Source organism: Zalophus californianus, chromosome 2 (assembly GCF_009762305.2).
Source record: "Zalophus californianus isolate mZalCal1 chromosome 2, mZalCal1.pri.v2, whole genome shotgun sequence".
NCBI lineage: Eukaryota > Metazoa > Chordata > Mammalia > Carnivora > Otariidae > Zalophus > Zalophus californianus.
In genome coordinates, this window is record NC_045596.1 from 106063316 (window position 1) to 106078011 (window position 14696).

The 14696-nt window shown below is 37.9% G+C and overlaps 1 protein-coding gene across 6 annotated transcripts in view; it reads left to right on the forward strand.

The window, feature by feature from the left end:
- The window catches only part of INTU (inturned planar cell polarity protein), a 101881-nt gene that overhangs the window by 83067 nt on the left and 4118 nt on the right, over window positions 1–14696 (forward strand). For 4 of the 6 annotated variants that reach the window (XM_027599723.1, XM_027599722.1, XM_027599724.1 and 1 more), the window contains 5 exons: window positions 657–878; window positions 1737–2219; window positions 4570–4667; window positions 9033–9222; window positions 12329–12486. In XM_027599723.1, coding sequence (XP_027455524.1) covers window positions 657–878; window positions 1737–2219; window positions 4570–4667; window positions 9033–9222; window positions 12329–12486 — 1151 coding nt within the window. The remainder of the gene's footprint in view (window positions 1–656; window positions 879–1736; window positions 2220–4569; window positions 4668–9032; window positions 9223–12328; window positions 12487–14696) is intronic. The other 2 variants (XM_027599726.1, XM_027599727.1) reach the window with 2 other exon arrangements.

A 14696-nucleotide genomic window follows, 5' to 3' on the forward strand; every position in this document is an offset into this window, starting at 1 on the left:
ATATTTACGAATACAATAAATATTTCTGATTTTATGACATTCTAAAGCATTTGCATATGTGTAAAGGAGAAACAATACTCAAGGAACCAAATGTGTAATAGAGAAAAGCAATACTTTCTTGATTTATTTTTGCAACAGTGTACTTTTTTTCTTATCTTCAGATATAAACATGTATCTTTTTAGTAAATCTAACATTTAGTTGACTTCCATGTACGGCAAATTAAGCATCAAATGAATTTAAGTATTTTCATATTTCAAGATTTTTAAACACAATTTAAAAACATATCTAAAGAAGAATCCAACAGTACAGTGGTACACAGTGAAAAATAAGTCTCTCCTCACCTTACCTCTTGCTTCTCTTCTCCATTTTCTATCCTCAGAATTCAGTTCTTTTCCAATGTCGCCAAACACTCAGGCTTTTACTACCCAGGTGACCTTGCTTGGTGCTAAAGTCTATCTGTTGTTGACTTATCATAAATCTTCGATCTCTAATTGACCTCAGGAAAAAAAAAACATTTATTTTTACTATGTCTTTATTCCATTTGAAACTGGAGTATTTTAAGAAAACTGAAGTACTCTTAGAGTACTTAGAAATATATTATGGCATTATTGCTTATATCACTAGTTGACTTTTGTTCTTTGTGGTTAAATTCAAGGGTTATTTGATATGCAGTCATTTGCCGAAGGATGATCTTATTGATATTGCTGTGTACTGTCGCCACTACGGCCTACTGCCTTTAGCAGCAAAACAAAGAATTGGTCAGTTGGTTATATGGAGAGAAGTGTTTCCGCGACATCACCTCCAACCTTCTGCAGATTCAAACACTGAAGTCTTTCAGGAACCTGAAGGGAGATATTTTTTGCTAATTGTTGGATTGGTAAGTTTACCTTGGTTTCTGTGTGTGTGTCTGTGTGTGTCTGTGTTTTGGGATTGGATTTTTTTGGCCATTTACTATCTAATGAACATAATAATTTATGACAATTTATAAACACAAATGAACATAATAATTTAAAATTATAAGCATGTCAGATACCAGTATTCAAGAAAATGTTATATGTCCCTTATTCCTTTTCTTTTGCATCCATTTAATACTCATGGAGAAATATTAATGAAACCCAGAATAAGATTTTATCAGGTTCTTAAGATCTTTTGTTTTCATTTCTGTAGTGGTTTTATCCTCTGGTTTGTCTTGGGAAATACAGACATGAAAAGGATATAGAATCAGAATAAACATGTCATTGTAACTGAAAGGACTTCCAATAACTGTGGCTCTTTGAAAACTACCTTGTGCCATGTGCCAGAAGTGATAGTTGATGGTATACCAGGAGAAGGCAATATGAATGAATATTTGTTTTCAAGGATGATCAAGGGGCGCCTGGGTGGTTCAATCGTTAAGCGTCTGCCTTCAGCTCAGGTCATGATCCCAGGGTCCTGGGATCGAGCTCCTCATCGGGCTCCCTGCTCCACGGGAAGCCTGCTTCTCCCTCTCCCACTCCCCCTGCTTGTGTTCCCTCTTTTGCTGTCTCTCTCTCTGTCAAAAAATAAATAAAATCTTTAAAAAAAAGGGGGGGATGATCAAGAAGCATTGAGAATAATTAACAAAGAAAGGGAGGGAGGAGTTTTTAATAATCATATGATTATGTCATATGTTTTTAGTATTCATAAATTTATACATGCATGCTACATATAAACATTTTCATGTAGCTAAACCTGTATTAATATTTTTTTCTTATAGAAGTATTATATGTTATGTGTACTATTAGAAGCTGGAGGCTGTGCATCCAAAGCTGTTGGGAATCCTGGACCAGACTGTATCTATGTGGATCAGGTCAAAACAACTCTTCAACAACTGGAAGGAATAGATTGTCACATCAATGAACGGCTAACATCTTCTCCAAGCCCCTGTTTGTCTTGTGCTGACTGGTTCCTTACTGGATCACATGAAAAATTAGATAATTTGACAACCTCACCTATCCTCAGTAGGCTACCAGGTACTTCCAAGGTAGCAACCTCTCCAACATGCAGAAGAATTCTTTTTGGTGACTATTCCTTAAAGACACGTAAGCCCAGTCCTTCCCGAAGCAGTGGAGGATCTGACAATGGCTGTGAAGGTGGAGAAGGTGTTGGCCTGAGCCCCCACACTATACCCAATGCCTTATGGAAACAAAGAGAATCTCAGGGCTCTGATGGTTCAGAAGAAAGTGGGGCCTTGCTTAAGGTGCGTGTTCATTCAAGTGTGTACATTCTGGGAGTTAAGCTGTCTTTTAAGTTCTTATTTTATAAATGCAAGAAATTTTTTTTATATTCAGTTAGCCAACATATAGTACATCATTAGTTTTTGATGTAGTGTTCAACGATTCATTAGTTGCGTATACACACCCAGTGCTCATTACCACATGTGCCCTCCTTAATACCCATCACTCAGCTACCCCCCATCCCCCTACCCCCCTCCCCTCTGTAACCCTCAGTTTGTTTCCCAGAGTCAAGAGTCTCTCATCGTTTGTCTCCCTCTCTGATTTCTTCCCATTCAGTTTTCCCTCCCTCCCCTGTGGTCCTCTGCACTATTCCTTATGTTCCACATATGAGTGAAACCATATGATAATTGTCTTTCTCTGCTTGACTTATTTCACGTAACATAATGCCCTCCAGTTCCATCCATGTCAATGCAAATGGTAGGTATTCATCCCTTCTGTTAGTTGAGTAATATTCCACTGTATATATGGACCACATCTTCTTTATCCATTCATCTGTTGAAGAACATCTCAGCTCCTTCCACAGTTTAGCTATTGTGGACATTGCTGCTGTGAACATTGGGGTGCATGTGCCCCTTCTTTTCACTACGTCTGTATTTTTGGGATAAATACCTAGTAGTGCAATTGCTGGGTAATAGGGTAGTTCTATTTTTAACTTTCTGAGGAACCTCCATACTGTTTTCCAAAGTGGCTGTACCAACTTGAATTCCCACCAGCAGTGTAAAAGTGTTCCCCTTTCTCCACATCCTTGCCAACAATTTGTTGTTTTCTGTCTTGTTAATTTTAATGCAAGAAAATTTGTAATGGCAAATCATTCTTCATTTGAACTAGTGGTATTTTTGGTTACTTTTGGCAAACCAGTGATTTAGAACCAAAAAGAGAAAGAAATATAGAGTAATAAAATAGTAGCATCCAGGACAGCTGTTTGAAACTACTTACAAGTAGGGAAATTGCTTAATTCTGCTTTCCCTGTTCATCTTCCTTCTGTATTCACAGTGTTAACTGAAAACATCCTAGTTGTGGGAGATTTTAGAGGGCTGATCTGACTAAGTAACCAATAAAATATTCAGTAGAAACAAAAAGAAAATCAGAAATTTGTATATAAATGTAAAAATATATATATAAGTATATATGTGTAAATATTTGTGTGAGTATGTGTTACTCTACAGGTTTTTATAGGGTTTTTTTGTTTTATTTTGTTTTGTTTTTATCTGCATCTGTGAAGGTCTGGTCTCCATAGTCAAGAATTTAAAATGTGATTATAAAACAAAGAGAATGTTCATTTTTCAGATGGTTTTTATGATTTTTCCATGTTTTTTCCTCACGAAAATACCATAACATATCCAAATGATCATCAAAGTAATCACTCTGGGGGATCTTATACTTACTCTAATGATGATTCTCTTTCAAAAAACTTTTGAAACTGTCATTTGGGCTGGTGGAGGTGATGCCAACAAGGCATGGAGAAGGAGGAATCTGAGAAGGGGCACAAATAAAACATGAGATTCTGTGTCATGGCATAAATAGCCATAGATTCCATCTTCTAATTCCAAACAATACAGTGCTCTTGGAGCCCTAAGTGGTTGTATTTAGGAAATACATTCTTATTCATTATCCCAGTCAGTGAAATTGGTAGGAAGCATAATTTAGGAGGTAATAGATTTAAAGAGCCATGAATTGCTCTTGAGAGAAATTGAATCAGGGCGCCTGGGTGGCTCAGTCAGTTAAGCGTCTGCCTTCAGCTGAGATCATGATCCCCGGGTCCTGGGGATCGAGCCCTGCATGGGGCTCCCTGCTCCACAGGAGGCCTGCTTCTCCCTCTCCCACTCCCCCTGCTTGTGTTCTCTCTCTCACTGTGTCTCTCTGTCAAATAAATAAGTAAAATCTTTAAAGAAAAAAAAAGAGAAATTGAATCAATCTCTATGATTGAGCCATTAAACAAACTTGATTGAACATCTACTATGTGCCAAGAGCCATGCTACACAGAGGAGATACAAAGCTGGATAAGATACAGCCCATGCTTTTGAGAAGTACAGTCTAGAGAGAGAGACAAGTACATATACATATAAAATGTAACAAAACTTGATAATGGCTCTGGTAGGTTTTCAAGAAGAACTATCATGTCCTAAGACATGGCCCTGAGATCACTGTTAGCAAAGGATAAACCAAGAGGTACAAGTTAGCATCAGAAATATTTAAAGGAAACATTGCAAAATAGTAAGTAGTTCTCTTAGAAGTATTTTCAGTTTTTACACTATTTCTGCTGTTTGATTCCATTCTTAGATACAAACTGATCTACTTAACTGTATTTTTCAGGTCACTAAAAAGAAGGCTACTCTTCCAAATCCATTTCATTTAGGGAACTTGAAAAAGGACCTTTCAGAAAAAGAACTGGAAATATATAACACAATGAAGTAAGAAACTTCCTTATAATACTCTTTTTCACTTAAACATCGTGTCTTTGAGAAAATTTTACAATAAGAAAGTACAAATCCATACCATACAGAGATTTAATTAAAAAATGTAATTATGATATATCTTAACATTATTAAAGATAGTGTCTATGCTAATTTACTAATGTTTTTCATTGCACGTTTAGGGAATATGTACTCCTATGACAAAAGATTAAAAAAATAGAGTAATGTTTCAAAATGTGAAAGTTCCCCTTTATCTCTTTTCCACAGGTAACCTCCCTTTTGTATGTCTAATTTTTAAATTATAGAATTTACTATTTTTAGACTTTGGTGGATTCTGTGGTCTGCTGCCCAGATACCCCATAGCCCAGGGTACTCCTTCCCAGTGCTGGGGTTTGGGGGCTAATGGGTGTTAACTACTTACAGCTGAGTCCCTCACTGGCCTTGCTCTCTTTGGAAGTTTATTGACTCAGCCAAGATTACAGTATCTCCCTGGGAATAGCCCACATCTAGTGCCTAATAGATAAGTGAATACAAAGACTTGACAACTCTAAAAGGCCATCCAGGCTTCAGAGTTCCAAGTAGTGTCTTGCTGAGACCTTTGTTTTGACTGCAGTGTGGTTCAGCTTCTCCTTTGCTCAATCCTGCTTCCTTCACACGTCCCCCCACAGGTGTTGTTCCCCAAAGTTCTCCCTAATAAACTTGCTCGCTGCATATCTCTCAGAGTCTCTCATTTTAGAAAAGAGATGAAACTTCAAACTTACATTAAGTAGGGAATTCTGAAGTAAAAGGAACTGAGTGAGAGGAGCATTTTCAGCAACTTATCTATAATTATTAAAATATAAAATGTTGCATATTCACTTTTTGTGTGGCTATTATGTGGTGACAAGCAGATCTGTCTGAGCTTTGCCTGATGTTTAATCATATCGTGTGGGATCAATTAGTGTATAACAAACACAATTGCACACTTTTATTTGAACAAGCAGACATGTACAAATAGAAATCATACAAAAAAGTTCAGCACTATGACCTTCTTAATCATTGAAACATTTTATAGTAAGTTTAAATATGTATGTCACAGAGTTGTCAGAAACAGCTTTTTTTCTGAAGTTAAGGCAAAAACAAGGTAATTTGTCTGATCTAATGTGTTAAATTTGGTATTTAATGCCTTCAAATATCATGGCTAATTTTTTAATAGTTAAAAATGTTTTTTAAGCGGGCGCCTGGGTGGCTCAGTTGGTTAAGCGACTGCCTTCGGCTCAGGTCATGATCCTGGAGTCCCGGGATCGAGTCCCACATCGGGCTCCCTGCTCAGCAGGGAGTCTGCTTCTCCCTCTGACCCTCCCCCCTCTCATGCTCTCTCTCTCTCATTCTCTCTCTCAAATAAATAAATAAATAAATAAAATCTTTAAAAAAATGTTTTTTAAGCAAATCTAAATCAAACCTTTGTGGAGCTTTGAAACACCTTCCCAGAACCCTAGTCTTCCATTTAACAAAAACTGCCGTGAAATTTTATTACCCCTACATCTTATTTTTTTAATATGTATGTTATTTTGGCCTTATCTCTAGTAAAAGGAAATGTTTTCCAAGTTCAGTGGCTTAAACAAATTCATATGTGATGTAAATCATAGGCTGTCTATTTAAAAAGATGCTACAGATGCATATTTATTCTCTTTATTGACATGGGAAGATGTTCATACTATGTAGTTAATTTTAAAAGTGTGACAAACCAGTATATAATAGATTATCCTAATTTGTACATACATGTTTTTGTAAAATAAAAATATATGACATGTTAAAAATAATAGTACCCACAGTTCATTTAGTAACCGAATCCTATCTATTCTACATTCTCATAATTATTTAATCCATTTAACCCTTACTGTACCTCCTGCAGATCGGGCTCCCATTCTCTAACCTGGTTTTACCAATAGTGTCCCAACTCCCAGCCTACCCTGAATCCATTTTCTGCTGCAGGAATGAACTTTCCAAAGAATAAATCTGTCTTGATCTGACTTTTACAAATATTGTGTCTTCCCAATGGGAATTGCTTGTTTGATGATTTTTAAACTTTCCGTGTATACACTGAGTTAATATACTCTGAGTTTATGATTTTCTTTTTCTTTCTTTTTTTTAAAGATTTTATTTATTTATTGACAGAGAGAGAGAGCACAAGCAGGGGGAATGGGAGAGGGAGAAGCGGTCTCCCCTCTGAGCAGGGAGCCCGACGTGGGGCTCGATCCCAGGACCCTGGGATCATGACCTGAGCTGAAGGCAGAGGCTTAACCAACGAACCACCCAGGCGCCCCGAGTTTATGATATTCAAGAGCTATTTTGCTCATTGTGTTGTCAGGGTTTTTTTGGTTTTTTTTTAAAGATTTTATTTATTTAACTGACAGAGAGAGAGAGAGGGAACACAAGTGGGAGGGAGAGAAGCAGGCTTCCCGCCAAGCGGGGAGCCCGATGTGGGGCTCGATCCCGGGACCCTAGGATCATGACCTGAGCCGAAGGCAGACGCTTAACCGACTGAGCCACCCAGGCGCCCCATGTTGTCAGGGTTTTTTGTTGTTGCTGTTGTTTGCTTTTTTTGAGAGAAAGTTTTTAAAAAGACAACAAAAATGTTAATTCTAAATCTCCCTAAAAAGGAATCTAATTATTAATAGCTCTTTTTAAAGAATCATTTCTGTTCTGTACGTTTTCTTGAATTTGAAGACCTCTGGATTAAAATGTATGTTTTAAATTATTTTCTTTTTTGAGTAATCATAATTTCTTTTATCTTTTTTTTTTAAAGATTTTTTATTTATTTATTTGAGAGAGAGAGAGAGAGAGAGAAACAGCATGAGAGGGAGAGGGTCAGAGGGAGAAGCAGGCTCCCCGCTGAGCCGGGAGCCCGATGTGGGACTCGATCCCGGGACTCCAGGATCATGACCTGAGCCGAAGGCAGTCGCTTAACCAACTGAGCCACCCAGGCGCCCAATTTCTTTTATCTTGACAAATATTTAAGTTTTTATTAATTGAAAAATATCAGCCACCAGTTGTTAGTGAGCCAGCTACCTTCTGGAAAAGTATGAGAAAAATTTATAGATGATCTCCTTTCCTGTCTATCCCTGGTCTCAAAAGAGAACCAAGGCCAGTCACTGATAAGAAGGAGAAATTATTCTGATCTTACGGCCTAATTAACAGTTTAACAGGAGTTTAACTAGCATGGACGATTAAGGCAGGCTGTAAGCTAAGAGCTGAAATACGCCTTTTCTTTGCCCCTGTGCTTAAGGCTGGGGGGAAAAATCAACTGATCAACTGGAGGGATTTCTTTTAAATAGACATTAGGATTAGAATGGGGGCAGTTTGAATGTTTGAGATGCAAATGGAGAATTTCTGTCCATATGTTTAAAGATTGCCAATCAGAAGTCATCAACGGATAGGAAAAAGCAAGGTTTAGTGGAGAAAGCTTCAGAGTTCGCTCAGCTCAGCCACTTAGCTATGGGACCTGGATCAAGCAAGTTAATGAGATCTCTGAAGATTGATTTCCTCATGGTTACAATGAGGGTAGTAATACTATTGAACATCTCACAGGGTCATTATGAGAATTAAGACTAAGGTATTTTAAAGCACCTACCCTGGCACATAGAGGGTACTCAGTATATGATAACTATTATTATTTTGTAGTTGCTGTTATTGTTGTTCTTTAGCTCTTCTTACCGCTGGTAGAAATAAGCAGTATTTATAGATTCTACTGGCCTGTCTGAGACCTAAATAGGGGAAGAAAGGATGGAGAAGAAGAATGGAGAAATGAAAATAGTAAGAGAACATGGAAGGGAAGGAAGACTATAATGATGAGTAGTAGAACACTACAAGTAATTGCCGTAGTATTCCAGAATATTAACCCAGCTTTGCAGTTGGTAATAATAATTTTATTTTTCTTCAGGATCATCAATTTGACTGTTATGCTACTAATTTAAATGTGTTTATTTTGTTGGAAGATGTTCTTGTATGTGGTCAACTCTAGGCTGATACCTTATTTATGACTTGTAGGTATCTGGGCCAGATAGGGGCTGAGTTATTTATTACCAACCATGGAAAAAGAGGGGTTTAGCCAACTTGGGTTGTTTAGCAAAGGAAAAGTTAAGTTGTTTGTAATTGGTGTATATTTATCCTTACATACCATGTGATATTTGCCTCCATTAAGGAATCGATAATAACCCTAGCCTGTACCCTAGTTAAGGAGAAAATGGGACTTAAATGGTTGGCCTAGTTTCCCTGCCCTGATTAAAAGCTTGGAGTCTACAACATTCAAAATGAAGCAATATTTTTAAGTTTACTTAAATATCTTTTTTCTTTTTTTCTTCTTTTTTTGTTCTTTTCAAGATTAACATCTGGTCCTGAGAACACACTTTTCCACTACGTTGCCTTAGAAACTGTGCAAGGGATCTTTATTACTCCTACCCATGAAGAGGTGGCACAGCTAAGTGGCTCTATCCACCCTCAACTAATAAAGAATTTCCATCAGTGTTGTCTCTCCATCCGTGCAGTTTTCCAACAGACTTTGGTAGAAGAGGTATAAATATAGTTTTGTCAATTCTGTTTCCAGATTTCTAAATATTCTCTCTAAAAACTCTTTAACCAGTATGTCCAACAATGACAGTTTTTATTTAAACTCTTTTTAGCAGTCACCCAATCTAACTAGAGTACACAATCTAACTTGAGTGCCAAAAGGATTATACTCACAATATTTAACTTAAAAGCTTTGTTTCATAATACTGATTTTGATGTCCTGGAATGCTATTCCAGAAAATGGAGGACCTATGTTTTTCTACAGCAAAGTAGAATATGGTAGTTTATAATGTAAATTAGCCTCCATGTTTGATATCTGTGAGTCAGCCATTACTTGGACAGTAGTATCTACCAGTTAAGTCTGATAATTCTTTAAAGTATTCTATCAGTAGTATAAGGTATTTTGTAACATAATAGGGTAAGGTACAGTGATAGACATAATACTGTTGCAAATCTTTTAGCCACTTGGTTGATTTCTTGCTTGCTTGCAGTAATATTGTATGTAATTAAGAAATCAATTAGATTATCTTAATAGCAGGAAAAAGTATGTGTTGATTTCTTGAAAAGGATAAACATACAGAAGTTTGCTTGTCAGTGGTCAAACATCACACAGCCAAAAACAAAAAATAAAACCCCTTTCTGAAGATGATTGTAATGTATATAGCAATATGTGTGTTAAGAATGCTAAAATTGTGAAGAACTTAGGTTTAAAGGTAGGAGAACTTTGGGCTGGGAATAAGGAATCCTGGACTGAGCCTCGACTCTTCCTATTTCCTCAGCTATAAAGTAAATGGGCTGAATTATGCTGTAGAACTCATTCAGCAATAAAATTCTGTGTCTTGTAGGATTTTTTTTTTAATTTTCTCTTTTGAGAGAGAGAGCGTGCAAGCAGGGGGAGGGGCACAGGGAGAGGGAGAGAGAATCCTAGTAGGCTCCGTGCTCAGCGCAGAGCCCAAAATGGGGCTTGATCTCACCACCCTGAGATAATGACCTGAACCGAAATCAAGAGTCAGACACTTAACCGACTGAGCCACCCAGGTGCCCCTTATAGGATTTCTTCTTTGAGCTCTCAGAAATTGGTATGCAGCAAAATGTTATGTCCAACCATATATCCCTATGTACTTTGTGGTCTTATGCTCCTCCTTTCCTTTTAATATAACTGATAGATTCTATAAGGAAATCTTTCATTAATAGTTCAGTAATAGTAATGCAATTATTCAGTAATAGTAATGTAAGTTAGCCTTTCCCATATTATTGAACTATTGAGGTATCCACTATGCACCAGATACTACTCTGGTGCTGGGGATATAGCAGTGAACAAAGTCCGTTTCTTCATGAAGCTGTTACCAGTGGGAGAGTCCACATTGTGTGAATAGAGGTCTGGGTTCTTGGATTCCCCCATGAAAGACTTAACGTGAGGATCTGTGCTTGAATAAAAACAGCCAGAAGGAAGGTAGCAAGCATAAAGCAGTTTATTAAGGATAGTACACTCTCAAGGTGAGAGAGTGGGCAGGCCCAGAGATGGCAACTGCATCAGGGTTAGGGGTATCTTTTCTTTTTATGTTTGCATAGGTTATGGGTCCCAGCCAGGACAGTCTCACACTGTGGTGGTTACCAGTCACCTAAGAGACTCCTCTGGTTAGGCGTAGGTCCTATTCCCAGTTACTGGTCCTACAGGGTTCCCGCCAGAACTGTCATGGTCATCATGGAGGGGGTTGAAACCACAATGTAAATATATTATAATGAAGCTCTCCATTACCCTGGGGCAGTTGAAGAGGACAGCACACTTCTCCACCCATGGCTCTTGGTCTGTCAGCCCAGGGCTGTTGGGGAAGCCTTAATTTAGGCCAAGATGTTAAAAGCCGCTAAGTCAGGATGTTGTGCCCTCAGGCTTCTAATGTGTCACGTATTTATCACCACCTTTGCCTCCAGCTCACGTCTAACTAACCGCCTGCTCTATCAAAGCCTCTAATGGGAAAGACTAATGAACTGGCAAGTAGTATAGTATGTCAGGTAGGATAAGTTTCAAGAGGAATAGTAAGATAGGATCATATTTGAACAAAGACCTGAATGAAGTGAGGAAGCAGTCTGGAGGCAGGGCTTCCAGACAGAGGAAAACAAATGCAAGTGTGCAAAGCCACAGAAGTAGGAGTGACTGCCAGAGCCAGCGGGGAGGAGAGTGCTAGGAGTCCAGATGGCAGAGGTTAGCCCGGCCAGATTGCACATGGCCTGGTAGATTTATGGACTTCAGGGTTTGTCCCGAAGGAGATGGGAAGCTCTTGGGACAGTTCTGAGCAGAGGAAGGACAGGATCCTATACTTTTGAAAGGATCACTCAGGCTACTACTGTATGAAGAACAAGCTCTGTAAGGTAGTGAGGCTGGAGGCAGGGACCAGTCAGGAGGCTATGGAAATTCTCAAAGCAAAAAATGATAGTGGCTTCTGGATTCTGGATATATTTTGGAGGGTGAGCAAAAAGGATTTGTTGACCGATTAGAGAAGGATTTTGAGAGAAACAAAAGAAACAAGGATCACTCCACCAAGTTTTAGCCTGAGCCTTACAAAAAGTCTTTTTATTCCAAATGAGTCCTTGTTTTGCTAATAATTTTAATCAATGGGAAATTTAGAGTATATTCATGAAAGGAAGAACAATACTGTTTTAAGTATGTGTTTTAATGTTATTATAAAATTATCTATTTATTAACCTAGTCATTAGTAATCTATATATTAAGCACCTCCTATGTACCAGGCCTTGCTGCTTCAAAACACACAAAGATGAATATCACATTGTCTCTGTCCAGGAAAAAAGCATATAATCTACTGGGGAAGACAGACCTATAAACTGCTAATATAATTAATGTAAATACTAATAATATAGGGCTATGAACAAAATGCTTTCTGGGAGATTTCAAGGACACTTTATCTATGAAATCTCTTAGGAGATGGTATTTAAACTAAGTGTGATGAAGAATAGATATTTTCCCACAGATAGGAAGAGTGTCATTCCAGGCACTCAAGTATTAGGATCAGCCAATTCAAATCTGTATGTGAAAACATTTTAAAGTAACATTATTAATACCAGTTAATACTAATAATACATTTAATTTACAGAAAAAGAAAGCACTAAATCGTGGAGATCATTCAGGTTCTACAAATTCCATATCTTCTCTTAACCCTGTGAAAGAATATGGTGTGTTGTTTGAATGCTCGCCTGAAAAGTGGACAGATCAGAGAAAAGCACCACCAGTTATGGCTTACTGGGTAGTAGGGTAAGTGGGGAGAAAAAGTATTTGAAAGTGAAGTAAAAAGTTAGAAAAGTGAAAGAAAAAAAGAGATAACCATTTTAAGAGGTAGGCATGGAATTATTAATCTAACTATAATATATATTTTTCAGGCTTTTATTTCTATATTTAAGTAATCTCTCCACCCAACGTGGAGCATGAACTCATGACCCCGAGATCCAGAGTTGCATGCTCTTCTAACTGAGCCAGCCGGGTGCCCTTCTAACTACTATAATATTTTAATACATTTTAGAATTTTGTTTTATTTACTAAGTATCTCCTCTAAATTCCTCTCAAGTCTTTCTTTCTTTTTTAAAATTTATTTTTAAATTCAAGTATAATTAACATACAGTGTTATATTAGTCTCAGGTATAAAATATGATACCACAATTCTATATATTACCCAGTGCTCATCATGATAAGTGCACTCCTTATTCCCCATCACGTATTTCGCCCATCCCCCCACCCACCTCTCCTCTGGTAACCACCAGTTTGTTCTCTGTATTTAAGAGTCTGGTTTTTGGTTTGTCTCTTTTTCTTTGTTTGTTTTGCTTCTTAATGTCTACATGTGAGTGAAATCATATGGTATTTGTCTTTCTCTGACTGCCAAGGCTTTTTCTATTAAAATAGAAAGCTGATTCAATTACCTTAGAAAATTACTGTAGTAATACGCTAAAAGATAATGATTCCACAATTTTACTGCTATTTCCTTCCTTCCGTCCCTCCTTCCTTCTTTTCTAACCTCTCTCCTTTCTTTTCCTCTTCCTTCTTCTTCCCCTTACTCCCATCCACCGACTACAAGACCCTGCCTGACCTAGCCCTTGCCCACCTCTTTCCACCTTCTATCATTCCTTCTCTGTCCACTCTGCACAGCCACATTGGCATCCACTGACTTGTTCCTGCAATCCATTCTGTGTGAAATGTTCTGCCTCTTAACCTTTGTATGTCTGGTTCCTTGATATTCAGATCAGTGTTAGCCTCAAAAAGAGAATCCGGGATCTCTTTCCTGCATTAAAGTGGCTACTCAGTTATTATTTATTTTCTTTTTTTTATTTTATCATGTCATGTTAATCACCATACATTACATCATTAGTTTTTGATGTAGTGTTCCATGAGTCATTGTTTGCGTATAACACCCAGTGCTCCATGCAGAACGTGCCCTCTTTAATACCCATCACCAGGCTAACCCATCCCCCCAGCCCCTGCCCCTCTAGAACCCTCAGTTTGTTTCTCAGAGTCCATAGTCTCTCATGGTTCGTCTCCCCCACCGATTCCCCCCCCTTCATTTCTCCCTTCCTACTATCTTCTTTTTTTTTTTTAACATATAATGTATTATTTGTTTCAGAGGTATAGGTCTGTGATTCAACAGTCTTCCACAATTCACAGCGCTCACCATAGCACATACCCTCCCCAATGTCTGTCACCCAGCCACTCCATCCCTCCCACCCCCCACCATTTTCTTGTCTCACCTTCACTAGAAAGTTAGCTTTATGCGGTCAGGAATTGTGTCTGTCTTGTCCACCACTGGCACCTGCAACAGCACCTGGCACATAGTCACTTGATAAATATGTAACAATTTAGTAAATGGAGTTGTGCTTCACAAAATGTGGTGGTGGGAGGGTGGTATGGCAAACACAAATATAAAGTCATAGTCATTGCATGAACGGTCTTATACCCACCAGAAGAAATATGAAATATGCTCAAATATATATGTATTTATGGATAGAGAGATTTTTTTTAGTTAGGTAGAATAAATTAGTTGATTCAGCCAAATGCTATGGGAGTTCTGAGGAAGGGGCAAAAATCTACATTGGGATTATAAGGAAAGGCTAACAGATTCCATTTGATCTAGTTTGAAAATGAATTAGATTTGAATAGAACATTCTAGGAAAAAGATAGTATGAACAAAGACCGAAACAAGGGAAATCATAAGACATAGCAGTTGAGTAGACTGACTTGCTAGGATAAGGGAGTGACAGATGCAAAGATAAAATGAAAGATCAGTTTGGAAAGCTAAGTTAGGACCACTGCAGAGAGCCTTCAATTCCTGACTAAGGAATTTAATTTTGAGTGAAATGTTGAGGCACTGAAGGTTCTTTGAATTGGGGTAAAGAATTGGTGGAGGAAGGGACACAGAGTTAGGTGAGACCAATGTTACTAGACACCTACCATGCAGTACTAAACTATATGACAAACCT